Genomic DNA, 27,832 nt, shown 5'->3' on the forward strand with positions numbered 1-27,832 from the left:
TGATGGCTGGGCATGGCCTTTTCTGGACGCTAACTTCCGAAACGTTTTCGTACAGTGACCACCACGGCCTGCGAGGACGGCAGAAAGGAGCGGGACGGGGAAGGGCAGAGAGGGAGGGGCGGTCGGGAGCTGAACCCCCGCAGGGCGTGGCTGGTTCTCCCTCCGGCCTGGCCTCGAGCATCTGAGAGACACTTTCTCTAAGATGGGGTTGCGCCCAGCAGGCCCACATTCGAGGGACTCTCTCTTCCACAGAAAGAAAGTGTTCTGAGCAGCTGTGCGATGTGAAACAGATCGTTGCTTTATAGTAAAAAACAAAAAAGGAAGGTTTGCCAGATGAGCCCCTTCTCTCCGGGAAAGTATGACTTGTTTATTGCTTTATTTTCTTCTCTTTCAGGCCTGTTTCTTTCTGTTTGTTTGTTGTTTATTTTACTGGTTTATAATAATCACACCCATAAACCACCACAGGTGAAAAAGTGAGGGAGATGGAGAACAAATGCGTAGCGTGTGGATAGAGCAGGAGCCCAGGTGTCCCCAGGGGAGGCTGGGATGGAGGCTAGGGATGGAAGTGGGATGGAGGCCAGGAAAGGAGGCCGGAATGGAGGCCGGGATGGAGGCTGGGAAAGGAGGCCGGGAAGGAGGCTGAGAAAGGAGGCCAGGGATGGAGGCCAGGATGGAGGCCGGGAAAGGAGGCCAGGAAGGAGCCTGGGGATGGAGGCCGGGAAAGGAGGCCGGGGAAGGAGGCTGGGATGGAGGCTGGGTATGGAGGCCGGGATGGAGGCCGAGAAAGGAGGCCAGGGAAGGAGGCCGGGAAAGGAGGCCGGGGAAGGAGGCCGGGATGGAGGCCAGGGATGGAGGCCAGGGATGGAGGCTGGAATGAAGGAGGCTGGGAAGGAGGCCTGATTAGACCCTCACTGCTGGCTGGGAGCTGGTTAGCAGGTGAGCAGAGGGGCTCAGGTTTAATCTCACACCAAAGGCAAGGGTCAGGCCCATTCCTTGTGAGCTAATTTGCATTCCAGTAGACGTATGGCCATAACATCACCTTCAGGTAATCCCTGGTCAAATACTGATTACATAGGAATGTGCAGAAGCTCGCATTTCTGCAGCTTTTACACCTCCTGAGCCAGTTTTGATGTATTACGTCCCCCAAAACACCATTATCTTTGATGCAATCTTGTGTGGGCAGAGGTATTAGTGTCGATTTGATTGTAATTTTTGATTGAGTGTTTCCATGGAGATGTGACCCACCCAACTGTGGGTGATAACTCTGACTGGATAATTTCCATGGAGGTGTGGCCCCGCCCATTCAGCATGAGCCTTGATTAGTTCACTGGAGCACTATATAAGCTCAGACAGAAGGAGCAAGCTTGTTACAGACAAGAGGGACACTTTGAAGAATGCACAGGAGCTGAGAGAAGAGCTGCAGATGAGAGGCAGTTTGAAGATGGCTGTTGGAAGCAGACTCTTGCTCTGGAGAAGCTAAGAGAGGACAAATGTCCCAAGAGCAACTGAGAGTGACATTTTTGAGGAACTGCAGCCTAGAGAGGAACGCCTTGGAGAAAGCCATTTTGAAACCAGAACTTTGGAGCAGACGCCAGCCACGTGCCTTCCCAGCTAACAGAGGTTTTCCGGACACCATTGGCCATCCTCCAGTCAAGGGACCCGATTGTTGATGACTTACCTTGGACACTTTATGGCCTTAAGACTGTAACTGTGTAACCAAATAAGCCCCCTTTATAAAAGCCAGGCCATTTCTGGTGTTTTGCGAAAAGGCAGCATCAGCAAACTAGAACACCTCCTGTTTGAAGTAATTCAACAAGGACAGTGCTGTGGTCTTGTCAACAGTAAATTATGGACTTTGGTAATTGCTAACACATTGATTATAAACAACCCAAACTCTTGGACTTTTATGGTTCCAGAAGCAAAGCCTCTGATTCATGGTGGTCGCCTTTTCCTGACAATCTCCCCCCTGCCTTTCCTGAATTTTAGAAAGAGAAAATGAAGATGGTTTGCACACACGTTTTGGCAATCACCTTGGGGTTCTGCAATGATGATGAACGATTAGCCAGGCTTTCCGGGCAAAGGGTCTGACTGCTCCTGCCTGTGTCTTCAGTGCTGACCGTCCACAAGAGGGCAGTGAGCGAGTGAGGAGCTGCCTGGAAATTCAGTTTCTGTGTGTGAAAGGGGAGGGCGGGGGATGAGACTTGCTCTCAGAAGAAAAAAGTATCTATCTGATGTTTTACGTTGTTGTCTATTCATATGCCAAATAAGCCCATAGCATATAATTAAACACTCTACTGGGTAACACATTGTTTATCTTAACAGTTAAGCTGCGTATCATAACAAAAATAACTCAATTGGTCTACAGCTCCACTGCATATGACAAGAAGTTAACATTTGTCTTGGAGAAGTTAGAGTGTTCGAAGCTTATTGGCACTAACTTGAAAATAGATGAACTAGTAGGTCTGTTTTGGATTCCTGAGTGAGTGAGTGCTGCGTGCGAGGGTCTTGGGGTGACATAAAAGCGAAGCACGTGAGGCTTTCCTCCCCCACGGGGGCAGCAGAGAATGTGGTCGTGCACTTACACAGCTGTCACACAGGTTACAGGTGAGAGAGACATGGGTGAAAAGCTGTGTCATTACAGAGGAAGCAGAGACGACTTTTAACTGGGGACTCTGCACTTCCAGCATTTGCCCTGATGACCATGCGGAGCCCAGACTTGCAGAACTGCTGCACAAAGGTAAGAAGTAGAGCACACCTGGGGCAGGTGAGGGGCTGGGGCCACTCAGCTCATTTGGCGGCAAAGAGCATATAAAAGGTAGGAGTGGGTGCAAAGCCGCAAAGGTGAGCTCGGCTTTGTGCTGGGGCTGACGTCGATGTCATCCTGGAGGCGATGGAGGGTCACAGGGGGTTTCTGGGCTGAGGAATAGAGGAGCCGCCTGGGATCGGCACAGCAGCCCAGGCTTGGAGCTGTGGCCCTTTCCAGAGCAGAGCCGATGGCTCAGAGGCGGGACGGGCGCGGCGCAGGTGGGATGGGGGGCCCTGGGCACCGACTGAGGGCGGGTGGGGCCTTGCGGGGGGGGAGAAGAGGGGCGAAGGGCGCGGCCCAGGAGGACGGGCCGTTAGCAGAGGGCGGCAACACGGCGCTGGAAGAACGCACCTTCGGCTTAGAGCACGCGGCTCCACCACATCGTGTCTAACGTTTAAGCAGCAGACAGAAGGAGCGTCTACAGTAATATGAGAGACTTGGGTAAATTACCCGAGGAGACAGCAGAGTGACTCCTTGAAGGTTTCCACTCTGCCCCCTCAGCCACTACGGCGCTAGAGACGGCGGAGGCCCTCAGTGGACGGGACCCGAGGGGAGGCGGAATGACGAGGACAGCGGCTGTCCCCTCCCGGAGGCCCGTGCTGCCTCCTGGGCGCCAAGGCCCGGGTCCTGCTCGTGGGAGCGAGGAGGCAGCGACGTGGAGGGCAGGAGGCGAGAGGTCCCCTCAGCGGGCCGGCAGCGGACACGGCTCCCCTCCGCAGCTCCCGGCCTCAGGCGCTGACGCAAAGTGCCCTGACCTCGGCTGTCCCATCCCCGGGTCCACGGCCTGGACGAGGACACTGACGCTCGGGGCAGCTGATGAGAGGGACGGAAGGGGCGCCAGCTCCAGGGAGCAGAGCTGGAGACACGGCCGTTCCCAGGACGCCCAGCCACTCGGCACAGCGAGCCCTCGGCCTCCCTGCTGCAAGGGCCTTTGCCCTTAGTGAACACACACGCGTGTTTGTTGGGGCGAGTTAGGCTCTTCCGGGTGAGGCACTGCGGGACACTGATTACGTGCCTCAACTTGGCGGGCCTGGGCCAGGGGACCGGATCCGCCCCTGGGGAGGGTGGTGGGCACGGGCGACAGCGCCCTCCACAGCCCCCAGGCCTGGGAAAGTGAGGCCGGAGGCAGGCCCCATTTCCTCACCCAAAATACCACCGTTAGGGGAGGCTTGCCGGAGGGAACCGCCTTTTCCCCACCCCCTTATCTTGCCCGGACAGTCCCCGTTGCCAGTGCAACTCCCATCACCACCAGTGCGCATACATTGTTGCCAGACACCGTTGCCAGAGCAACTCCCGCCCCTTTTCAAACAACCTCCGTGCTCTCTTAGAACCAATCCTAACCTCCGCACCCTCTCAGAACCAATCCTAGCCTTTATCCCCTCAGCATTGGCTTGTAACAACCCCCGCCCTCTATGCCAGCCTATATAACCTGTGCTCACCCCTAATAAACGCTCTTGGCTTCTTCACCCTCAAAGAACCGTGTCCTGCCTGTTCCTTCTCGCCGCCCTCCACACCTTGCACGCCTCCGCCGGGGACCGGGCCCAGTCCCCCGCCTCGCCCTCGCCTCCGGGAAAGAGCCCCCGCCGCCGGTACCCTCAGAGCAACGCCGAGAGCCGAGGGTTCAGCAACCGGCCGCCCCCCCCCCCCCCCAGATAAATCAACTGCGACCGCAAGGCACTGCTGCTGGCACCCACACCATCCGTGCCTCCGAGTTTGTGTCTTGTACGAAGGCATTTGATTTCCAAACGCCCTGAAAGTCGGAATGCTTTTCCGAGAGCCCAGAGTGGCTTAACATTAGAGAAAGGGTAGGTCACTCGGAGACAAATTATAGCTTTTGGAGACCACCAGTAAACTTCCTCAATTTGCTATTGATAAAAATATTGAGTATTACTTTAATACCAACAGCAAACTACTACACAACTTTGTCTTTCACAGAATGTTGAGAGTCCTCATTTCTTCCAGTATTTATTTATTTATTTATTTTTCCCCACATACCACCCATTATTAACACCTTGCTTTGGTGTAGGACATTGGCTACAATTGATGAAAGCACATTTTAATAATTGTACTATTAACTATAGTCCATGGTCTAATTTAGGGTTCACTTTTTGTGTAGTGTAGTTTCCTGGAGTTTTAAAAAGATATTTATTCTGTTACCATATATACAATCTAACATTTCCCCTTTAATCACCTTCAGATATATGTTTCAGGGCTGTTAATTTTGTTCACAGTATTATGCTACCCTCACCACCACCCATTACCGAAACATTTCCATCGTTCCAAATAGGAACCTGCACATTTTAAGCCTTAACTTCCCCTTCCCTATCCCCACCCTGCCCCCTGGTAACCTGTATTCTAGAGTCTGACTCTGAGTTCGTTTATCCTAATTGATTCAAATCAGTGAGATCATACAGTGTTTGTCCTTTTGTGTCTGGCTTATTTCACTAAACATGATGTCTTCAAGGTTCATCCATGTTGCATGTGTCAGGACTTCATTTTTAGGGCTGAGTAATATTCTGCAGTATGTATTTACCACATTTTATTCATCCTTCATCAGTTGACGGACACTTGGGTCGCTCCCATCTTCTGGCAATTGTGAACAACGTCACTGTGAACATCAGGGTGCGAGTGTCTGTTCGAGCCCCTGCTCTCGGTTCTTCTGGGTGTATACGTAGTTTCCCCTGTTGTTAGCATCTTGCACTGGTGTGGTACATTCGTTACAATTGAACCAATGTTGATAGTCGCAGAAGGCCACAGCTTACTTTAGGGTTCACTCTGTGTTGTAGGGTTCTGTGGGTTTCAACAAATGCAAAATGTCATGTATCTACCACCAAGGCATCACACGGGACACCTTCAGTGCCCCCAAAACGCCCCTCGCTCCCTGTTCACCCCCCTCCCCGAAGCCCTGGCAGCCGCTGGCCTTTCTGGGTACGTTTGTTACAGTTGGTGAACACCACTGATATTTTCACTGTGTTTGTAGGTTTGCCTTTTCCAGAATGTCATCTAGTTGGAATTATACAATATGGAGCCTTTTCAGATCGGCTTCTTTCACTTGAAGTGCATTTAAGTTTCCTCCGAATTTCTTTGTGGCTCGAGAGCTCATTTCTTTTTTCTCTGAATGATTCTCCATTGCATAGATGTTCCACAGTTTGTTATCCATTGACCTATTAAGAGATATCTTGGTTGCTTCCAATTTTTGCCATAAAATTCATGTGCAGGTTTTTTGCATACAGGTCTTGGCACACTTAAATCTACTTTTCCTTCTTATTTTAAAAGCATTAACTTTTATGGTAAAAAATCAATGTTTTCTCCCAAGTGCGGGGTAGTTAGCAGAAGAAACAAGGCTATTGGAGTTATGAGACATAAGGAAAAGAAAGAAATCCCACACGGGAGGAAGCAAAGGCATTTGGGGGAAACCCAGAGGAGAAAATGAGCCTGCGTGCACAGCCATATGTGCTGCGTAAACCAACACGTTGCTCACATGTGCTAACTACACAGGTTAACTAGAGACGCAGGTTAACTAAAAACCAGCCCCAGACGCAGCAGGACACGAACCTGAATCGCCCATCAAGAGAAGGGAACCTAACATAGTTAGGCATAAGCGAGTTGTTTATTCCCTGCGCCTCCCTCCCCACTGGGCTGCGCATCCGTTACTGAGCACGAAGGCGGCTGGGAGGCCCCGGGGCGGCGTCAGCGAGCTGTCCGCTCCCCAGTCCCTGGCAGGCCCTGGCCTCGGCAGACGCTGTGGGGCCCTGCGACGGCCGTTCACGGCCCTGCTCCTGACCGGTGAATGTGAGATGCCTGACGCCCGGCCTCCTGCACCCTGGATCTTCCCCAGCCGGACGAAACACTCGGATCTTCTCCTCCTTCTTCACTGTCTGGTCCTCCCTCCCATGAGAGTGAAGGGATCTCACATTCCGGAAGCCCAAGCCCGGCCCGGGATCACCGGCTGTGGTTTGCGGAACTTGAGGGGCCGGGTGAGAGGCAGCCCCAGGGGACCCATGTCTGGAAACCAGAGAAACTCTTCAAGCAGCCAATCAGCGCCCGGCCCGGGTCTCAGACGTGGGGTCCCCAAACCTACGCCCAGGCACCCAGACCATGGCCCCCACCCCACCCAGGGTCTCGGAGCTTCCAACGGGTCCCAGGCTCCGGAAGCCCCAAGTTATCCCAGGGCCAGGCCAGGGAGGCATGGGGTGGGCCGGCGTCTGTCCAGGGCACGGGGTGGTGTCTGTCCAGGGCACCCGGGTGAGGAGGCATCTGTCCCAGCACCGGGGTGGCACCTGTCCAGGGCACGGGGTGGCATCTGTCCAGGGCACCGGGGTGAGGAGGCATCTGTCCAGGGCACGGGGTTGCGTCTGTCCAGGGCACCGGGGTGAAGAGGAGTCTGTCCAGGGCACCAGGGTGGCGTCTGTCCAGGGCGGTGCAGCTCCTGCGCAGGGCAGGCCGCTGCTCCGACGGGCTCATGGCTGCAAGCCCAACTGCCACAAATGCTGTGAGCCCCTGGGTGGTGCCAGAGCAGGGTTCCTGTCTACCAGATACTTAAAACCTAATGTACAAAAGCAGATTGTAAGGTTACTCTTCAAATCCTTACACTATTGGAATGGAATTTCTTCCAGGAGGAAGTGGAGTCTCACAAAGGAAGGCGGCTGTGGTAAGCGAAGGCTGCATCAGGAGCTATTATCATGCAATTTCAATCCTCAAAGGCTCTGCCGTCTCCTAGGAGACGGGCATGTCGGCATAAACGGGTGAAGACAGCGGGTCTGGCATCAGCTTCCCACAGCCCGCGGGGGCGCAGAGCACGGGGAGCAAGAGGCAGCCGGAGGGTCACAGCTTTGTCCCCGAGGTGGATTTATTTAGGAACTGGCCCCCACCTCTGAAGAATGCAAGTGGCCCCGGCTCAGGTTTGGCGGAACTGACGGCGTCATCCGTTCGCTCCCCGACCCCAGGGCCAGAGGTGGCTCCCCAGCCCAGGCACCTTTCTCGGCACATTTCAAGCCAACGGGGCTGTCATTAGGGCGGCTTTAACCAGCCGGTTTCCCAGGGTCTGAAATGCGGCAGAAGCCCCTGTCCCAGCGGTGGAGATGGAGCCTGGAGCCCTTCTCTGGGGGAGAACACAGCGGCTCTTCAGCTGGGAGGTCCCGATCTGCAGGCCGTCTGCCCTCGGGGCGAGTGGGGGCTGCCTATTTGCAAAGCAACCCTAGGCTCCAGAGGCCTGGCTTCAGAGGGCCTGTTTCCTGCACCGATGGGGGATCGTTTCCTAAATCGGGAAGGGCATGCTTGGGCTTCAGTCGGTGCAACTTCATGCAGAGTAACTTCCCAAGGTGGACGGAGGGACTGGATGGGGCGTGCTTAAGGCCCACACTGCCCCCGACTGTCTGTCTCTCCGGTTTTGGAACACTGGATGTAAACGCACAAGAGCCCTGCTTTCGCGTCCTGCTGACAGCTGTCCTTCTGTCCACCCACCGTGCTTCCCAGGCTGGCCCAGCCTGCCCCTGCCCTGCCCCTCCCCAGCCCTGGTGAGCATCAGCTAGAGAAGCTCACCAATTCCTACCAGAAGAGAGTGGCCCCAGGGGGGCTGAGATGCAGCCGCTGTGATGGGGGCGCATGTGTGGGGCTCGCCAGCGACCCCCCCAAACCACATAAGCCAGTTGGCTAACTCCTTCCCTGCACCTGGCAGTCCATATGGAGCTGCTTCCTTTCCTTGCAGAGGCAGCCTGGAAACTCACCTTGTTCTGCTTTGGACACTGGCTGGGGTCACAGTTAAAGGTGCAGCCAAAGCTGGAGCCAGTTAAAGAGAAACGGCAGTCTCAGAGTCCAGAACTCTACCTGCTTTATTTTGTTCCTTAAAAACTAGTTATTTAAAAAGATTTTTTGTTTGAAATACTTCCAAACGTACAGGATAGTTACAAAAATAATAATAACCCCATACAGAGAACTCCAACATATCCCACTCCCCAGAGACCAGATCCACCAATTACAGCATTTTGCCACATTTGCTGTTTCATTCCAGCTTCCTGTCTTTCTATCAACCCACTTCCTGAACACTTGAGTGTGGGTTGTGTACATTGTGCTCCTTGAACATTTACTACTTCCATGTACACTTCCTAAGGACGAGGAGATTCACTTATGTGACCAGTTATCTAGTTAAGGAAATTTAACACCGACATAAGCTTGTGTCTACATTCCAGTGTTTTTGTGCCAACAATGTCCCTTGAGCTTTCTCTTCTTCCTCCCTGGAACCCTCCCTGCATCATGTATATTGTGTCTTGAGTTGCTTTTAATTTTAAAATCATAATTGTGGGAACATATATATAACATAAACTTTCCCATCTCTACCAGTCCCAAGCACACTATTGAATGGGGTTATCACATTCACAATTGGGAATATACTTACTAAAACCATCCAGCACTAAAACTTTCCCCTTTCCTCAAACAGAATCTCTACGCCTGCCAGGCATTAACTCCCCGTTCCCCCTGCCCCCCACCCCTGGCAACCTGGGCTCTAATTTCTGTCTCTATGAGCTTGCATATTCGCCAGTATTTTCTTTGTAATTACCATGGGGCTGAAATTTAACATTCTAAATGTGTAACACTCTTGTTTGCTTTGATACCAACTTAACTTCAATGGTGTACACAAACGATGTTCCTTTACCCCCCGTCTCCCCACTTTCTGTAGTTCTTGTCACAAATTACATGTTTACACGTTATAAGCCCCAAATGACTGGCTCATTAGAGTTTATGCATTTTCCTTTTAGATCCTGTTTGGAGTATAAAGTGGAGTAAAAAACCCCAAATACAGTACTACATTTATACTTACTCTCAACAGAGCTCTCCGTTTTCTTCATGTAGCTTCTCTGTCCTATGGTCCTTTCCTCTCAGCCTGCAAGAACTCTCTTCAGCATCTCTTACGGGCCGAGCCAGTGCTGACGAACTCCCTCAGCTTTTGTTTATTCAGGAAGATCTTACTCTTTCCTCATTTTTGAAGAACAGTTTTGTCAGATATAGAATTCTTGGTGGGCACTTTTGTTTTATTTTATTTCATTATTTTATTTTATTTATTTATTTTGCTTTCAGCACTTTAAATATGTCATCTCACTGTCTCCTTGCCTCCGTGTCTACCAGTGAGAAATCAGCACTTAATCAATTTTATCGGGGCTCCCCAGAACAGGAAATGTTGCATTTCTCACCGGTCAGAATTCTCTCTCTACCTGTGGCATTTGACAGTCTACTTACAACATCCCACAGCATGGGTCCATTTGGGTTTATCTTGTTTGGTGTCCATTGAGGGTTCTGGATGTGTATATTCATGTCGTTCCTTAAATTTGGGAAGCTTTCAGCCTTTATTTCTTTGGATATCTCTCTGCCCCTTTTTCTCCTCTCCTTCCGGGACTCCCACGGGTTCCTCAGGCTCCGTTCACTTTTCTTCATTCTTTCTTCCTTCTGCTCCTCAGACGGGAGGATTCCAGTTGTCTTATCAAGTTCCCTGCTTCTTTCTTCTGCCAGCATTTGAAGTCCTTTAGGGAATTTTAAACTTCTGTTACTGGGGTCTTCAGCTCTGTTGGTTCCTTTTCATAATGTCCATCTGTCTATTGTTATTCTCTTTGTGTTCCTCTATCATTCTCATGCTTTCTTTTAGTTCTTTGTCCATTTTCCTGCAACTCTTTGAGCACATTTAAAACCATTTTAAAAAATCTCTGTCTGGTACATCCCGGGTCTTGTCCTCATTGATGGTTTCTAACGCTTCAACCTTCTCTTTTGCGTGGGTCTCACTTCCTGTTTCTTTGTAGGTTTTATAATCTTTTGTTGAAACCTGGACATATTGATAATTTTTAAAGTTTTTTTTAATTAAAAATTTCTATTGGAAAAGTTGTACGTTTACAGAAAAATAATGCATAGAACACAGAATTTCCACATACCACCCTATTCCTAACACCTTGCATTAGTGTGGTACATTTGTTGAAATTGATAAGTGAACATTTTAAAAACTGTACTGTTCACAATAGCCCATGTTTTACTTCAGGGATCACTATGTTGTACAGTCCTTTGGGATTTTTTAAAAATTTTATCCTAATAAAATATATAGAACCTAAACTTCCACATGTTGTGCTCCCAACACCACCATCTGCGGTCGGGGTTACTGCTTCTGGGGGGAGGGGCGGCCGGTAGCCGAGCCCTCAGCTCTCGGGGCTGCTTAAAGGGTACCGGCGGCGGGGGCTCTTTCCCGGAGGCGAGGGAGAGGCGGAGGACTTGGCCGGGTCCTCGGCGAGAGGCGTGCAAGGTGTGGAGGGCGGCGATAAGGACAAGACACTCTTCATCCAGTAGGAGCATGCGCCAAAGAGGCTTTATTCAGGGGTGATCACAGGTTATATAGGCTGGTAAGAAGGGCAGGGCTGGAAAGGGGGTGAAGTAGCCTAAAATGGCAATATTGAAGGGAGAGGGGCTAGGGTTGGTTCTGAGAGGACGCAGGAGCCGTTGCAGCGGGCGGGGGTTGTTCTGGCCACGGTGCATGCGCGCTGGCGGTGGCAGGAGTGGCCTCGGCACCAGGGAGTGAGTGGGTGCGGGACACTGATTACGTGCTTCGACTTGGCGGGCCTGGGCCAGGGGATCGGCCACCCCTGGGGAGGGTAGTGGGTACGGGTGAACAGTGCCCTTCACAGCCCCCCGGGCCTGGGAAAGTGAGGCCGGAGGCAGGCCCCATTTCCTCACCCAAAATACCACTGTTAGGAGAGGCTTGCCGGAGGGAACCGCCTTTTCCCCACCCCCTTATCTTGCCCGGACACTCCCCGTTGCCAGTGCAACTCCCATCACCACCAGTGCACATACATTGTTGCCAGACACCGTTGCCAGAGCAACTCCTGCCCCTTTTCAAACAACCTCCGTGCTCTCTTAGAACCAATCCTAACCTCCGCACCCTCTCAGAACCAATCCTAGCCTTTATCCCCTCAGTATTGACTTGTAACAACCCCCGCCCTCTATGCCAGCCTATATAACCTGTGCTCACCCCTAATAAACTCTCTTGGCTTCTTCACCCTCAAAGAACCGTGTCCTGCCTGTTCCTTCTCGCCGCCCTCCACACCTTGCACGCCTCCGCCGGGGACCGGGCCCAGTCCCCCGCCTCGCCTTCGCCTCCGGGAAAGAGCCCCCGCCGCCGGTACCCTCCGAGCAACGCCGAGAGCCGAGGGTTCAGCAACCGGCCGCCCCCCCCCCCAGACAAATCAACTGCGACCGCAACTGGCGCCCAACGTGGGGCACCTGCACTTGGAAGTCCTCTCCACGCAGCGGTCCAGTGACGCCACTCGCTCGCCCGGACGCCTCTCCAGCTCTCCTTCTCCTCGCCTGCAAGGTAAGGGCCGCCTCTCCCTCGCCGCTCCCGGAGCCGCCTCTCCCTCGCCGCTCCGCGTCAGGGGCCGCCTCTCCCTCGCCGCTCCTCCCTTCCCCACTACCCATTCTTCCGTCTGCCTCTCGTCCTTTTCTTCTATGACCCCCATTCCTCCAGACACTCTCCCTCTTCCCCTCCATTACCTTGCTGTGGTCCTTTGTGTCTTTGTCTCTTTGTTTGGCGCCGTGTGCCTCTTTGCAACCGCCCCCCCCAGACTGCTCCAAAATGGCGAACTTCCTTCTTCTTCTACTGAGGGGAGGAAGTGCTCTAGTGATGACGTCAGCCCTAAGCTGGGCCGCAAACCGCATGCGCTTTACCCCGCCCTTTCACAGGGCGGAGCTAGTCCGCCATCTTATGCCTTAGGCCCCGCCCTTTCACAGGGCGGAGCTAGTCCGCCATCTTATGCCTTAGGCCCCGCCCTTTCACAGGGCGGAGCTAGTCCGCCATCTTATGCCTTAGACCCCGCCCTTTCGCAGGGCGGAGCTAGTCCGCCATCTTGTGCCTTGGACCCCGCCCTTTCACAGGGCGGGGCTGGTCCGCCATCTTGTGTCTTAGCCACGCCTACCGCGCCGCCATCTTGCGACGCTTGGGGCCTCCCACTTCCGCCTCCCCCTTCGACAAGCTCCCCCTCGGAGCCGCTACCGGCAGTTGCCGCTACTCCTCCCACCCTGCCGACTAACAACCCCTGGCTGCCTTCTACACCTCAAGGCAACCCTTAGGACAGTGCTGCCCCTACCCCCACTCCCGTGCCAGGCCCTCTACTTTGGGTGCACCCTGCTAAAAGCCGGCTTAGGAAAATTTGCCCCGCAGTGCGGCTCTGGATCAGCCTAGCTTCAGATCTAGTCACCCTGGCTGTTCATGTATTCGGAGAGCCGCTGGAAAAAATTGTTTGGCCCCTGAATGCAGGCCAAACCCGCCTGCTTATACGTGATAACCCGGACATGCAAATCCTCTTAGAAGGATTTCAGGGGGAATTCAGCTGCCACTATCCTAGCCATCGACTGTTACAGGGGCTCGCCAAGCTTCCCTTCCGCAGCCCCTTCCATCCTTTCCCCTCCTCTGCACCCATCCCGGGTGCTACTACCGTCTTTACTGACGCCTCCAAGACCCGTTTCGCCTTCCTCTCTTATCCCCCAGGCCACCCAAAACCCCACCTATTTAGCTATGTCAACCTTCACTCAGTCCAAGTGGGGGAAATCTTGGCAGTGTCTTACGCGCTAAACACCCACTGTAACCACCCAGTAAACATTTTCACAGACAGCCTCTACACGTATCAGGTCTGCCGAGTCCTCGCGTTTTCCACCTTTTTCCCGGGAAACTCGGCCATTGATAAAGCACTTTCTGACCTCAGGAGCATCCTGGAGCATCGACAGGATCCTTGGTTCATTAGCCACATTCGTAGTCACTCAGGCCTTCCGGGGCCCCTGGCTAATGGCAATAGTATAGTAGACCAAGCGATCTCAACTCAGAATACCCAAGCTATGCTAACCCACACGGCAGCCCCTCCGGGGGATGCTGTTAACCAGGCCAAGTTATTGCATTCCAGGTTTCACTTTTCAGCTACGTCGTTACATCATCTATGTGGCCTCCCCCTAGATACCTGTAAACATCTTGTCCGCAATTGCGCAACTTGTGCGCCCTTTGCGCCGCTTGGCCCTCTGCAACCTCAGGGAGTCAACCCACGAGGCCTAAATGTAACTCACGTTCTGTCCTTTGGACGCCTCAAATATGTGCATGTAATAATTGACACCTTCTCGGCCATGTGTTATGCAGTCCCCCTTGCCGGGGAAACGGCCAAACACTGTATCAAGGCCCTAAGACAGGGAATTCTCTTCATGGGAGTTCCCTGGGACCTAAAAACAGACAATGGGCCTGCCTATCGCAGTGCCTCCTTTGCGGCCTTCCTTCAGTTATATAACATCACCCATCATTTCGGCATCCCCTATAATCCACAGGGGCAAGCCATTGTGAAAGCAGTCCATCGCCGCTTAAAAACACAAATTGAAAAAGAAAGGGCAATGCTCCCCCAGGCAACTCCAGGGGACCTTATCATAGCAGCCCTTATTCACCTTAATCTACTCACATTCAATAAGGATGGGCTTTCGCCCCTACATAAACATTGGGGGCCCTCGTATAGGCCCACCCAGGCCCCGATGGTTTACTGGAAGGACCCAGAGACTAATGCCTGGAAGGGTCCCTCCCCACTCCTCGCCCAGGAGCGCGGGTTTGCTTGTGTTTTCCCAGATGATGCAGCACAACCAATCTGGATCCCAGGAAGGGCAATCCGGCCCGCCACCAGCAACCACGCGTCTAACGAGACGAGAACGCCGTCGTCTCCGCAACCTAGTGCACCAGATGACAACAGTACACCTGGGCCTAGACCCCAGTCCGAGTGAACCCCCTTTTTCCACAGCCCTCCAGCCGCACCTCAGCTCCAACCAGTCGCACCTCAGCTACAAACAACGCATCGCCAACCCCATCACCCCAACCTTTCCTACCCCCCTCTCGTTACTCCTCTCCCCTCCTCGGCCTTATCCAAGCAGCCTTCACCTCGGTGAATTTCTCCAGCCCTAATCTTACCTCTTCTTGTTGGCTTTGCCTCTCCACCTCCTTCCCCCTATATGAGCCAGTTGCCTCCAACCTCTCCTTTTCGGAAAACACAGAGGACAGCCCTTCGGAATGCAATTGGAATACCTCTGCCGTCCCTCTAACTTTTCACTCAGTCTCCTTTACAGGAAAGTGCATCCGTCCTCGCTCAAGCAACTCTCCCAGCCTCACAGCTTGTGCCAACTACTCCTCTCCCAGCAGCTCTGCCAAGTTTCTTATTCCCCACAACTCCTCCCAATGGCTCTGCTCCTCTACAGGACTTACCCCCTGCCTTAACGTGCAAACCCTCAATACCACTAATGAAACTTGCCTCCTAATTGTCCTTATCCCTAGGGTCTTATACCACAGCGAGGAAGACTTCTTCCTCTGCCTGGAAAGAACTGCAGATCCCGCCCTTCTGCAAAAGCGAGAGCCCATCACCGCCCTCACAATTGCCTCCCTCCTAGGTCTTGCAGGCGCTGGCACAGGAATCGCTGCATTAGCCAGTCAAGGCTCCGCCCTAACTCACCTCCGGGCGGCTGTTGACGAGGACATTCGTCACCTACAGAACGCTATTTCCCATCTTAAAAATTCTGTCAATTCCCTCTCTGAGGTAGTGCTCCAAAACCGCCGAGGTCTCGACCTTCTCCTCCTCAAAGAAGGAGGCCTCTGCGCCGCCCTAGGAGAAGAGTGCTGTGTATATGCCAATTCCACAGGTCTCGCCGAGGACAGCCTAAAGAAGGTCCGAGAGGGACTGGAACAACGCAAAAGAGACCGTGAAGCCACCAGCTATTGGTCCCACATCTTTACCCCCCTCCTCCCTTACCTCCTCCCTCTCCTCGGCCCCCTACTAATGATCATTCTAGCTCTCACCTTAGGACCCTGCATTATCCGCAGAATCGTCCAACTTGTAAGAAAACAAACAGATGCTATTTTTTCCTCGTTCGTGCAAATCCAGTACCAGCGACTCGCCACCTCTGACGCTCCCTACTCCGAGATGACAACCAACCCTCCGCGACCTCACCGCCACCGGTCAACCCGCCGACCGCGAGGCCCTTCTCAATCGCCTGAACCTCGTACCAACCTCGAGCTCCAGTTAAACCTCCCACCTTCGCCCATCCTGCTAGCAGCAAGGCCCTTGTCGAGCACCCGGGTGCCACACCAACGCTGAGCTCCAGCCTTGCTGAACCACCGTCAACCCTTTTTCCCCTCCCCAACCTTCCCCTTCCCTCATCCTTTAGCGGACCTCTCCGGTAAGCTTCTTCCTTTAATTAGAAAAAAAGGGGGAAATGCGGGACACTGATTACGTGCTTCGACTTGGCGGGCCTGGGCCAGGGGATCGGCCACCCCTGGGGAGGGTAGTGGGTACGGGTGAACAGTGCCCTTCACAGCCCCCCGGGCCTGGGAAAGTGAGGCCGGAGGCAGGCCCCATTTCCTCACCCAAAATACCACTGTTAGGAGAGGCTTGCCGGAGGGAACCGCCTTTTCCCCACCCCCTTATCTTGCCCGGACACTCCCCGTTGCCAGTGCAACTCCCATCACCACCAGTGCACATACATTGTTGCCAGACACCGTTGCCAGAGCAACTCCTGCCCCTTTTCAAACAACCTCCGTGCTCTCTTAGAACCAATCCTAACCTCCGCACCCTCTCAGAACCAATCCTAGCCTTTATCCCCTCAGTATTGACTTGTAACAACCCCCGCCCTCTATGCCAGCCTATATAACCTGTGCTCACCCCTAATAAACTCTCTTGGCTTCTTCACCCTCAAAGAACCGTGTCCTGCCTGTTCCTTCTCGCCGCCCTCCACACCTTGCACGCCTCCGCCGGGGACCGGGCCCAGTCCCCCGCCTCGCCTTCGCCTCCGGGAAAGAGCCCCCGCCGCCGGTACCCTCCGAGCAACGCCGAGAGCCGAGGGTTCAGCAACCGGCCGCCCCCCCCCCCAGACAAATCAACTGCGACCGCAAGTGGGTAAGATAAGGAAGTGGGGAAAGGGCAGTTGGGAGAAAGGCGGTTTCCTCCGGCAAGCCTCCCCTGCCCGTGACATTTTGGGTGAGGAAAAGGGAGCTGCCCCGACCTCGCTCCCCAGGCTCGGGGGGGCTGCAGAGGGCACTCACGCCCGTACCTACTACCCTCCCCAGGGGGTGATATCAGGTCCCCTGGCCCAGGCCTGGCAAGCCGAGGTACAAGCTCAGCTACCCGCAACCATCCATCACCAAAACCTTTCCATCATCCCAAGCAGGAACTGTACAATCGAAGCCTAACGGCCCAGTCCTATCCCCACCTGGACCCTGGTAATCTATATTCCAGTTTATGACTCTACGAATTTGCTTATTCTAATTATTTCAAATCAGTGAGATCATACACTATTTGTTCTTTCATGTCTGGCTTATTTCACTCAGCCTCTTGTCCTCTAACTTCATCCATATTGTCGCAGGTATCAGAACTTCGTTTCTTTTATGGCTGAACAATATTCCATTGTAATGTATACCACAGTTTGTTTATCCATTCACGGGCTGATGGGTATTTAGGGTGCTTCCTTCTTTTGGCAATTGACAATAAGCCACTGGGAACATCAATGTGCAAATATCTGCTCGAGTCCCTGATTTCAGTTCTTGGGTGGTGTACACCTAGAAGCGGGGCTGACGGGTCGTGGGGTAATTCTATACTTAACTTTCTGAGGAACTGCCAAACTGTCTTCCACAGCAGCTGAGCCATTTTAATTCCCAGAAGCAATGAATGAGTGTTCCTGTTTCTCCATATCCTCTCCAACACTGATAATATTTTTTAGTAGTAGCCATTTTAGTGGGTGTGAAATGGTATCTCGTTATGGTTTTGATTTGCATTTCCTAATAGCTAGTGATGTTGATAGTCATGTGATTTTTTACTATGTCTATTCAAGTCTCTTGCTCATTCTATGATTGGATTGTTTGTCTTTTTGTTGCTGAGTTGTGGGATTTCTTTATATATTCTGGATATTAAACCCTTATTGGATATGTGGTTTTCAAATATTTTCTCCCATTGTGTGAGTTGTCTTTTTACTTTCATGATAAAGTTCTTTGATGCACAAAAGTTTTTAGTTTTGATGAGCTCTCATTTATCTATTTTCTCTTTTATTGCTTGTGCTTTGAGCATAAAGTCTAAGAAACCATTGCCTAGCACAAGGTGTTGAAGATGCTCCCATGTTTTCTTGGGCGGTAACTGCGCCCTTCCAGCCCCCAGGCCCTCACATCCGCCCACCAGCCTTTGCGGTCACTTCACTCTCTCATCATCTTAACCGTCACATTTTTTCAGGGCGCAGGTGTCATTGCCCCACCTTCCAGGTAATGAGCGGGTCATACATAATTGCTCTAATTACCACATAAAGAGCGTATATAGTGCTTAAAGTCATTCAGCTGGGAAGGGGAAGGGGTGTGAGCCCAGCACAGCCCTCCAGGGTGCAGGGTGTGTCCCCGTCCGTTTCACCTTCCGGAACTCTGGTTCTTCGTTTTCCTACCACCCCTAGGCAGGGCCGGCGTGCGGGTTTGTGCGTCACCTCTTTGAAAGCTGATGTATGATTATTTTTGCACATTTGTTTTTAGCACTTTTTAACACGTGCATCAGTTTAGCGTCAAAGCAGAAGCTTTAGGGACTGGACCCTTGGTGCTGACATGCTTTGATTACGTGCCACTCTGAGCTAGTTTCCTGCTAACAGGGCCGAGTTCCCTCAGATACACCCACCCCCGCCCATCAGGGTAACGTGTGTCACTCACTGAAGAACTCACCCCGGACCTCTGCCCCCCACTTTCTGCTACCACTTATGGCAAGGACGGTTTTAGGAATCAGAAGACTCTAAGGTGATTAGACTAAAAACGATTAACTTTACCCTGTTAGAAAGTTTCATTTCTGCTCTTATGAAGTGGCCGTGATGGCCTTGCCACTTGCCTACTTCCTTTCGAGGGTGTGGTCTGATTAGCAGGTGGGTGAGTGTTTCTGGAAAGCTCCACCTTCAGCTCACCCTCTCCAAGGGCCCTGCGTGGAGCAGACGCCAGTCTGGAAGCCAGGAAGCATCATCAAGGGTGCACAGGCTGCAGTGGAGACCCCCGGGCTGGCGTGGAGACCCCCGGGCTACTGTGGAGGCCCCCAGCTGCTGTGGAGATCCACAGGCTGCGGTGAAAACCCCCGGGCTGGAGTGGAGACCCCCAGGCTACTGTGGAGACCCCCAGGATGCTGTGGAGACCCCCAGGATGCTGTGGAGATCCACAGGCTGGTGTGGAGATCCCCAGGATGCTGTGGAGACCCCCGGGCTGGGATGGGCAGGTGGGATGTGCTCTTTCAGAGTGGAGCGGTGCGGGTGACTGAGCTTGTACCTCGGCTTACCAGGCCTGGGCCAGGGGACCTGATATCACCCCCTGGGGAGGGTAGTAGGTACGGGCGTGAGTGCCCTCTGCAGCCCCCCCGAGCCTGGGGAGCGAGGTCAAGGCAGCTCCCTTTTCCTCACCCAAAATGCCACTGGCAGAGGAGGCTTGCCGGAGGAAACCGCCTTTCTCCCAACCGCCCTTTCCTCACTTCCTTATCTTGCCCGCACACTCCCCTGTGCCAAGGCAACTCCTACCACCGCCAGCACGCATGCACCGTGGCCAGAACAACTCCCGCCCGCTGCAACGGCTCCTGCGTTCTCTCAGAACCAATCCTAGCCCCTCTTCCTTCAGTATTGCCATTTAAGGCTACTTCACCTCTTTTCCAGCCCTGCCCTTCTTACCAGCCTATATAACCTGTGATCACCCCTGAATAAACTCGCTCTCTCTCCTTGGCGCATACTTCTACTGGATGAAGAGTGTCTTGTCCTTATCGCCGCCCTCCACACCTTGCACGCCTCCCGCCGAGGACCCGGCCAAGTCCTCCGCCTCGCCCTCGCCTCCGGGAAAGAGCCCCCGCCGCCGGTACCCTTTAAGCAGCCCCGAGAGCTGAGGGCTCAGCTACCGGCCGCCCCTCCCCCTAGAAGCAGTAACCGCGACCGCAACTGGTGCCCCGTGTGAGGAGCGTCTCCACACAACAGTTCGGCAGGTCGCCCGCTCGCCCGGACGCCTCTCCAGCTTCCCGTTTCCTCGCCTGCAAGGTAAGGGCCGCCTCTCCTTCGCCGCTTCCGGAGCCGTGTCAGGTTCACTGCTCCGAAGCCGCTCCTCCCTTCCCCCACGCTCTCTTCGTCCTCTTGTATGCGCACTTCTATGACCCCCGTTCCTCCTAACGCTCTCCCTCTTCCCCTCCATTACTTTGCTGTGGTTCTTTGTATCTTTGTTTCCTCATTTGGCGCCGTGTGCCTCTTTGCAACCGCCCCCCCCCCCCGACTGCTCCCGTTGCCAAAGGGCACTGCTTTCCGCTCTCGCCGTCTCCTTCGGCCTCGCGGCCACGGTTTATCTCATTCTCTCTGCTCGGTAAACAACCCCCCCTCCTCCCCCCTCAGCTATGGGTAATCGTCTGTCTACGTGCCAGGCACCTCAAGTTCGTGCTCTGGCGGGTCTCCTAGACACTCATCGCTACAAAGTGTCTGTTCGGCAGCTGCAAGTATACTGGGACCTCCTGCTGCCCTTTAACCCATGGCTCACCACTTGCCATCTTTGGGACCCTGTTATTTATGATCGTCTTATTGATCGAGTCACCAACGCCATGGAACATGAGAGCAAGCGCTTCCCTCCCGGCTTGCTCCCCACTCTGATAACCATCCGCTCCTGCCTTCAAGGCTCCCTCCCCCCTGATCGAGGCCCCGTTAAATCCAAAGAGGCCCTATCAACCCAGCCAACAGATTCAGATAGCGATACTAATTCAAATCATGACTCGGACACGGAGTCCTTAGTCGAGCAGATTAACAACGCGCTCGAGGTGACTCCCAAAAAGCAAAATAACACTGCGCCACGCCAAGATGGCGAACTTCCTCCTTCTTTTTCCATCGAGGGGAGGAAATGCTCCGGCGATGACATCAGCCCTAAGCTGGGCGGAAACCGCATACGCTTTACCCCGCCCTTCCACAGGGCGGAGCTAGTCCGCCATCTTATGCCTTGGACCCCGCCCTTTCACAGGGCGGGGCTGATCCACCATCTTGTGTCTTAGCCACGCCCACCGCGCCGCCGTCTTGCGACGCTTGGGGCCTCCCACTTCAGCCTCCCCCTCCGGCGAGCTCCCCCTCGGAGCCGCTACCGGCAGCTGCCGCCGCTCCTTCCACCCTGCCGACTAACAACCCCTGGCTGCCTTCTGCACCTCAAGGCAACCCTTGGGGCAACGCTCCCCCTACCCCCACTCCCGCGCCAAGCCCTCTGCAAGCGCGTCCTCCTTTCTCTCGTGCTTTTCGCTGCTTTCCTCTTAACCTTGCCCCCACCCCACAGAAACCGCATGACTGGTATCCCATTGACTTAGATACTATCAAGCAGCTTCGCAGGGCCGTCAAGGAGGACGGGTTAGGTAGCCCATGCGCTTCCCAAATACTGCAGGATCTCGGCATGGACTATTGCATCCCCCAAGACTGGGCCTCGCTTGCCCGTTCCATTCTTAACCCCGGTCAGTTTGTTGACTGGCGTGCTCACTTCCAGGCAGAAGCAGCTAAGCAAAGTGAGCAAGATGCAGCCCTTGGAGTCTATCATCCCCCCGAAGCCTATTTGGGCACTGGAGCATTTCTAAATGCGTCTGCTTATATTAATGTCCCTGCTACCTTCTGGACTGTCCTCAGAGGCATCGCCTTACGCGCGTTTGCCAACTGCTCTGCCTGTCGGCCTAATAAATTCACCAAGCTCTTCCAGGAGCCGAGTAAGCCTTTCGCCACCTTTGTCTCCAGAGTCGAAGAAACCTGCGCTCAAAAGGTAAGTGATCCCCAGGCCCAATATTACATGTGCCCATCCTCAAATCCTGGAAAATCGTGCTGTAATTCCCCCAACGAGTACTACTGTGCATACTGGGGGTGTGAAACACTAACCACTAATTGGAAGCCTCCTGTTCCTGATCATTACCTTACCCTAAAGTGGGCCCCTACAAGGTGCAAACTCCCTACAGTTAACTGGCTCGGCCAAGAAAGTAAGGGATCCTGCACACATCTTAATCTTACAGTGCAGCTCCCCACTGATCCCTCCTGGTTACTCGGTCAAACTTGGGGCTTCAGAATCTATGAGAAAGGAACCGACCCAGGATCACTTATTCTCATAAAAAAGGAGGCTACAAGCCAACCAGCCCAAAATACTGCATTAAAAACACCCTCTAGCATAGGTTCCAACCAAGTCATTAACCCCCTTTTTCCACAGCCCTCCAGCCGCACTTCAAGTACAAGCAGCGCATCCGGAGGCCGCACCTCAGCTGCAAACAACGCATCGCCTACCCCACCACCCCAACCTTTTCTACCCCCCTCTCATTACTCCTCTCCCCTCTTCAGCCTTATCCAAACAACCTTCACCTCACTAAATGTCTCCTACCCCAATCTTACCTCCTCTTGCTGGCTCTGCCTCTCCACCTCTTCCTCACTGTACGAGCCCGTTGCCTCCAACCTCTCCTTTTCAGAAAGCACAGAAAACAGCCCCTTGGAATGCATTTGGAATACCTCTGCCGTCCCCCTAACCTTTCATTCAGTCTCCTATACGGGAAAGTGCGTCCGCCCTCGCTCCATTAACTCTCCCGACCTCACTGCCTGTGCTAGCTACTCATCTCCCAGCAGCTCGGCAAAATTTCTCATTCCTCATAACTCCTCCCAATGGCTCTGCTCCTCTACAGGACTTACCCCCTGTCTCAGCACAAATATCATCAGTGAATATAAAGAAACTTGCCTCCTAATTGTCCTTATCCCTAGGGTCCTATACCACAGCGAGGAAGACTTCTTCCTCCGTCTGGAAAAAACTGCAGCTCCTATCCTTCTACAAAAGCGAGAGCCCATCACCGTCCTCACAATTGCCTCCCTCCTAGGTCTTGCCGGCGCTGGCACCGGAATCGCTGCACTAGCCAGTCAAGGCTCCGCCCTAACTCACCTCAGGGCGGCTGTTGACGAGGACATTCGTCACTTACAAAACGCTATTTACCATCTAAAAAATTCTGTCAATTCCCTCTCTGAGGTAGTGCTCCAAAACCGCCGAGGTCTTGACCTTCTCCTCCTCAAAGAAGGAGGCCTCTGCGCCGCCCTAGGAGAAGAGTGCTGTGTATATGCCAATTCCACAGGTCTCGTCGAGGACAGCCTGAAAAGGGTCCGAGAGGGACTGGAAAAGCGTAAAAGAGATCGTGAAGCCACCAGTTATTGGTCCAGTTTTTTCACTCCCATCCTCCCATACATCCTTCCTTTTCTTGGCCCCCTATTAATAATTATTCTAGCTCTCATCTTAGGACCCTGCCTCATCCGCAAAATTGTCCAGCTTGTAAGAAAACAAACGGATGCCATTTTTTCCTCGTTCGTGCAAATCCAGTATCAGCGACTCGCCACCTCTGACGCCCCCCACTCCAAGATGACAGCCAACCCTTCGCGACCTCAACGCCACCGGTCAACCTGCCGACCGCGAGGCCCTTCTCAATCACCTGAACATCGCTCTCGCCTCGAGTTCCAGCTTCTCTGAACCCCTGAACTTTAAACCCCTCACCTTCGCCCAGCCCGCTGCAGCGAAGCCATTGTCAAGCGCCTGGGCACCACACCAGCACTGAGCTCCAGCCTCACCGAGCCACCGTCAACCCCTTTTTCCCTTCCCTGACCTCCCCCTTCCCTCACCCTTAGCGGGCCTCTCCGGTAAAGCCTCTTCCTCTAATTAGAAAAGAAAGGGGAATTGCGGGTGACTGAGCTTGTACCTCGGCTTACCAGGCCTGGGCCAGGGGACCTGATATCACCCCCCTGGGGAGGGTAGTAGGTACGGGCGTTAGTGCCCTCTGCAGCCCCCCCGAGCCTGGGGAGCGAGGTCAAGGCAGCTCCCTTTTCCTCACCCAAAATGCCACTGGCAGAGGAGGCTTGCCGGAGGGAGCCGCCTTTCTCCCAACCGCCCTTTCCTCACTTCCTTATCTTGCCCGCACACTCCCCTGTGCCAAGGCAACTCCTACCACCGCCAGCACGCATGCACCGTGGCCAGAACAACTCCCGCCCGCTGCAACGGCTCCTGCGTCCTCTCAGAACCAATCCTAGCCCCTCTTCCTTCAGTATTGCCATTTAAGGCTACTTCACCTCTTTTCCAGCCCTGCCCTTCTTACCAGCCTATATAACCTGTGATCACCCCTGAATAAACTCGCTCTCTCTCCTTGGCGCATACTTCTACTGGATGAAGAGTGTCTTGTCCTTATCGCCGCCCTCCACACCTTGCACGCCTCCCGCCGAGGACCCGGCCAAGTCCTCCGCCTCGCCCTCGCCTCTGGGAAAGAGCCCCCGCCGCCGGTACCCTTTAAGCAGCCCCGAGAGCTGAGGGCTCGGCTACCGGCCGCCCCTCCCCCTAGAAGCAGTAACCGCGACCGCAGAGCGGTTTGCAGCTGGAGCTCTGGGGGGCAGGAAGTTGGGAGTGGGTGTTGGGGTGAGAACTGACAGTTTTTACATCAAGACCTGTGGTACTGTTTGACTCTATGCACTTGCAAAATGCAGATAAAAGGAAAACTAAATTAAAAAATAAGTAACAAAAATATATACAGTATGCCACTTTATAAAGCTCAAAACCAAACCAAACCAAACCACCTATTGTTTAGAGACACGTGTATATATGTGGAAAACCGTAAAGGAAATGATGAAATGAGTAGCAAAGTGGATAGAATTAAAAACAAAAACAAACAAACAAAATCTTGAGGATCACAATTAAGTGGGAAAGGGGAGAAGGGACGTGAGCAGGAAGGACTTTCAGAAGCCGCAACTGTGTTGCTAACGACGTATTTCCAAAGAAGACCAGTGTGTTCGTGGGTTTCTATTACTTTATTTCATAATAGAAGCGTCTGTAAATTATATATAGATGTACCAAACAACAAGGAACACAATAGATTACTCTTGGTAATGTATCAGTACACGTGGAATATCGACTTCCCTTCTATTTGTGGCTGGACTTCAGAGAGTCCACTGGGTGATGGACCCCAAGCTCACAACCACAGGGGACCTCCATGGGAAAGTTAAGTGTATTTAACAAAATAATTCTGCACTTTGCTCCCTTTGTGTAATTACAGAGTGCCCTCTTAGGTTTAGGGATTTTGTCGTCATTTACGTTCCACTCGAGATTAACTGTGGGCAATCCCACCCCTCACTCCACCGCCCGCGTGGTCCTAAACTGCCCAGGGCTGAGACCATTAGCAGTTACTTCATCTCCCGTGGCTCAGGCGAGCGGGACGGCAGGGGCGCAGCTGGTCCTCCTTACGCAGCCCTGCAGGACGCACGTTCCAGGTCTCCCCGAGTGACCTAAACGCTCCGAGAGGCTGTCCAGTCCCTGCAGCTGGCACCGGTCAGTAGCTCTCTTCCCGGTGCCAGATGTTGGAAGTTTCAAACTGTGCTTCCTCGCCTTGTGTGCACTGCCTGGGGATGACACTGGAGTCACTTCGCAGTCCCGCTTTACGTCGTCTTTGCCGGGGCCCCGGTGCCCTCGCAGAGGCCCTATCGCCAGTGCCTGTGATGTGTCTCATCCCACGCGGAGCTGCTGCCGGGAAGGGGCTAAGGTGCCGACGCTAACCCGGGTGCGTCTCTCCCTTCAAAACTCAGGGAATTTTTATATACAAAAGTGAAAACTTTGTTTTTCAAGCAATATTCAGTATACTTATAGCCCAATAAATACTCATGGATTCATCACTGGCACGAGTCTCTCGATTCCTCTACTTGCTGAGGGCTGGGGACCCTCCCTGAGGGGCAGGATTGTGCCCAGGGCCACGTGCGGGCCGAGCGGGAGCAGGGCAGAGAGCTCCAGTCCGACTTTTGTACCTAATACTTGACAATATTAGCCTTGGATCAGATTGGCTCCATGGATACTCTTTAATAATGTCCTTTTACTAACACTAAAGTCACTGAAAACCAAATTTGTTCCTAGTGCTGCACAGAAAATAACCATGATGGTGACACCATCTACAAACACTGGGAGATTTTGTGATTCTCCAGGTGCTGAGACTTTTAATTTTTAAAAATCTATCATTTATCTTTAGAAAGTATTTGGTTAGTGACAACACAGTTTATTTTACTCTTTCTTCTTCATTAAGTAAATGAAACATACAATTTACCCAACTTGAATATTTGATAGTGATAAACTGCTAAGTGTGCACATACTTTGGCTTTAGTTTAAATAGTGGATGATTGCGGTCGCAGTTGATTCGTCTGGGGGGGGGGGTGGCGGCCGGTTGCTAAATCCTAGGCTCCCAGGCTTGCTCTGAGGGTACCGGCTGCGGGGGCTCTTTCCCGGAGGCGAGGGCGAGGCGGGGGACTTGGCCAGGTCCCCGGCGGGGGGGGCGTGCAAGGTGTGGAGGGCGGCGAGAAGGAACAGGCAGGACACGGTTCTTTTAGGGTCATAGAAGAAAACTAAGAGAGCTTTATTAGGCGAGAGCACAAGCTTATATTGGGCGATTAGAGGGCGGGGTAGCTGTAGAGGTCAAAGGCTTGGATTGGTTCGGAGAGGGCGCGGAGGTTGATGGACAAGGGGCGGGAGTTGTTCTGGTAACTGCGCATGCGCACTGACGGTGGGGGAGTTGCTCTGGCAATGGGGAGTGTCAGGGGCAAGATAAGGGGGTGGGGAAAAGGCGGTTCCCTCCGGCAAGCCTCCCCTAACGGTGGTATTTTGGGTGAGGAAATGGGGCCTGCCTCCGGCTCCACTTTCCCAGGCCTGGGGGGCTGTGGAGGGCGCTGTCGCCCGTGCCCACCACCCTCCCCAGGGGCTGATCAGGTCCCCCAGCCCAGGCCCGCCAAGTCGAAGCACGTGATCAGTATCCCGCAGATGATTGCAAAATTTTCTTACAATTACAAATGCAGACACAACATAAAAAGAAAAAATCATATACTATATTAGGATTACTAGCAAACAATATTCAATAAAACCAATATTGGCAATCAGAAAGAGACTTATTTCTAGGAAAGTTCATTTAGGTTTTTGTAGCCCAGCAGAGACAAGATTATGAAACAGGGTTTGTAAAGATTGTAGCACAATATTTAAGCTAAGGTGTGCACCTAGCACAGTGCCTGGCCCGGACAGCATCCTCAATCCATGCATGTTCCCTGCCTGGTTCCTGGCTGTGCTTCTTTTAAATCCATCACCATCATTCAACAATTTCACAATAACCTTGAGGAACTCCTGTGTGTGTGTGTGTGTGTGCATGCACGTGAATGCATGTATGTGTTACACATGTGCATGCATCTGTGTGCATGTGGGCATGCATGTACATGGAGTCCAGGTGTGTCCATGCATGTGTTCGTGTGCATGTATGTGTGTGCATGCATGTGTGCACAAGTGTGCATGTGTTGTGCATATACATGTGTGTGTCTGTGCATGTGTGTGTATGTGGGTGTGCATCTGCATGGGGTATGTGCATGCATGTTTGTGTGTATGGCCATGCATGTGTGTGCATTGTGTGTGTGCATGTATACATGTGCTTGCATGTTTGCACATGTGTATATGCATTGCGCGTGTGTTCATGTGCATGTGTATGTGCATGTGTGCATGTTTGTGTGGGTGTGTGTGCATGTGTGCATGTGCATGTTTTTGTGCATGTATGTGTGTGCATGTATGTGCATGACTGCATGGATGCTCGGGTGTGCATGTGCACACGTGCATGTGTGCATGTGTATGTGTGCATGTGTGTGTATGTATGTTCATGTGTGTATATGTCTGTGAGTGTGTGCATGTGTGTGTGTGAGTGTGTTTTTTGACCAAGGCCTATGAGATGAGACGTGTCCCTGCGGGATATGCAGCGGGACATGCTGTCTTTGGCGGCGGGTTTTGCTTTTAGCAGGACTTGGTCTCCCTGGACCTTTCACCCAGCCACGCCGTTCTGTTCCCACTGGCGCCCTCCATCACAGCGGCCGTGTCCTGACGCTGTCGCGCCTACCGTGCCCCTGGACTGAGGGGCTTCTCCGCACCATCCTGAAAGCCCCGCCTCCTGCCGTCCTGTTCTGAATCACTGAGTGGACTGTTCATAG

The 27,832-nt window shown here is 53.1% G+C and overlaps 1 protein-coding gene across 1 annotated transcript in view; it reads right to left on the reverse strand.

The window, feature by feature from the left end:
• Positions 1-5,442: 5,442 nt before the first annotated feature.
• The window catches only part of SAMD5 (sterile alpha motif domain containing 5), a 521,996-nt gene continuing 499,606 nt past the window's right edge, over positions 5,443-27,832 (reverse strand). The window contains exon 3 of the mRNA XM_037843635.1: positions 5,443-5,596. Within this exon, the coding sequence (XP_037699563.1) occupies positions 5,570-5,596 (27 nt within the window). The 3' untranslated portion in view covers positions 5,443-5,569. The remainder of the gene's footprint in view (positions 5,597-27,832) is intronic.

The sequence above is a fragment of the Choloepus didactylus genome, chromosome 7 (assembly GCF_015220235.1).
Source record: "Choloepus didactylus isolate mChoDid1 chromosome 7, mChoDid1.pri, whole genome shotgun sequence".
NCBI lineage: Eukaryota > Metazoa > Chordata > Mammalia > Pilosa > Megalonychidae > Choloepus > Choloepus didactylus.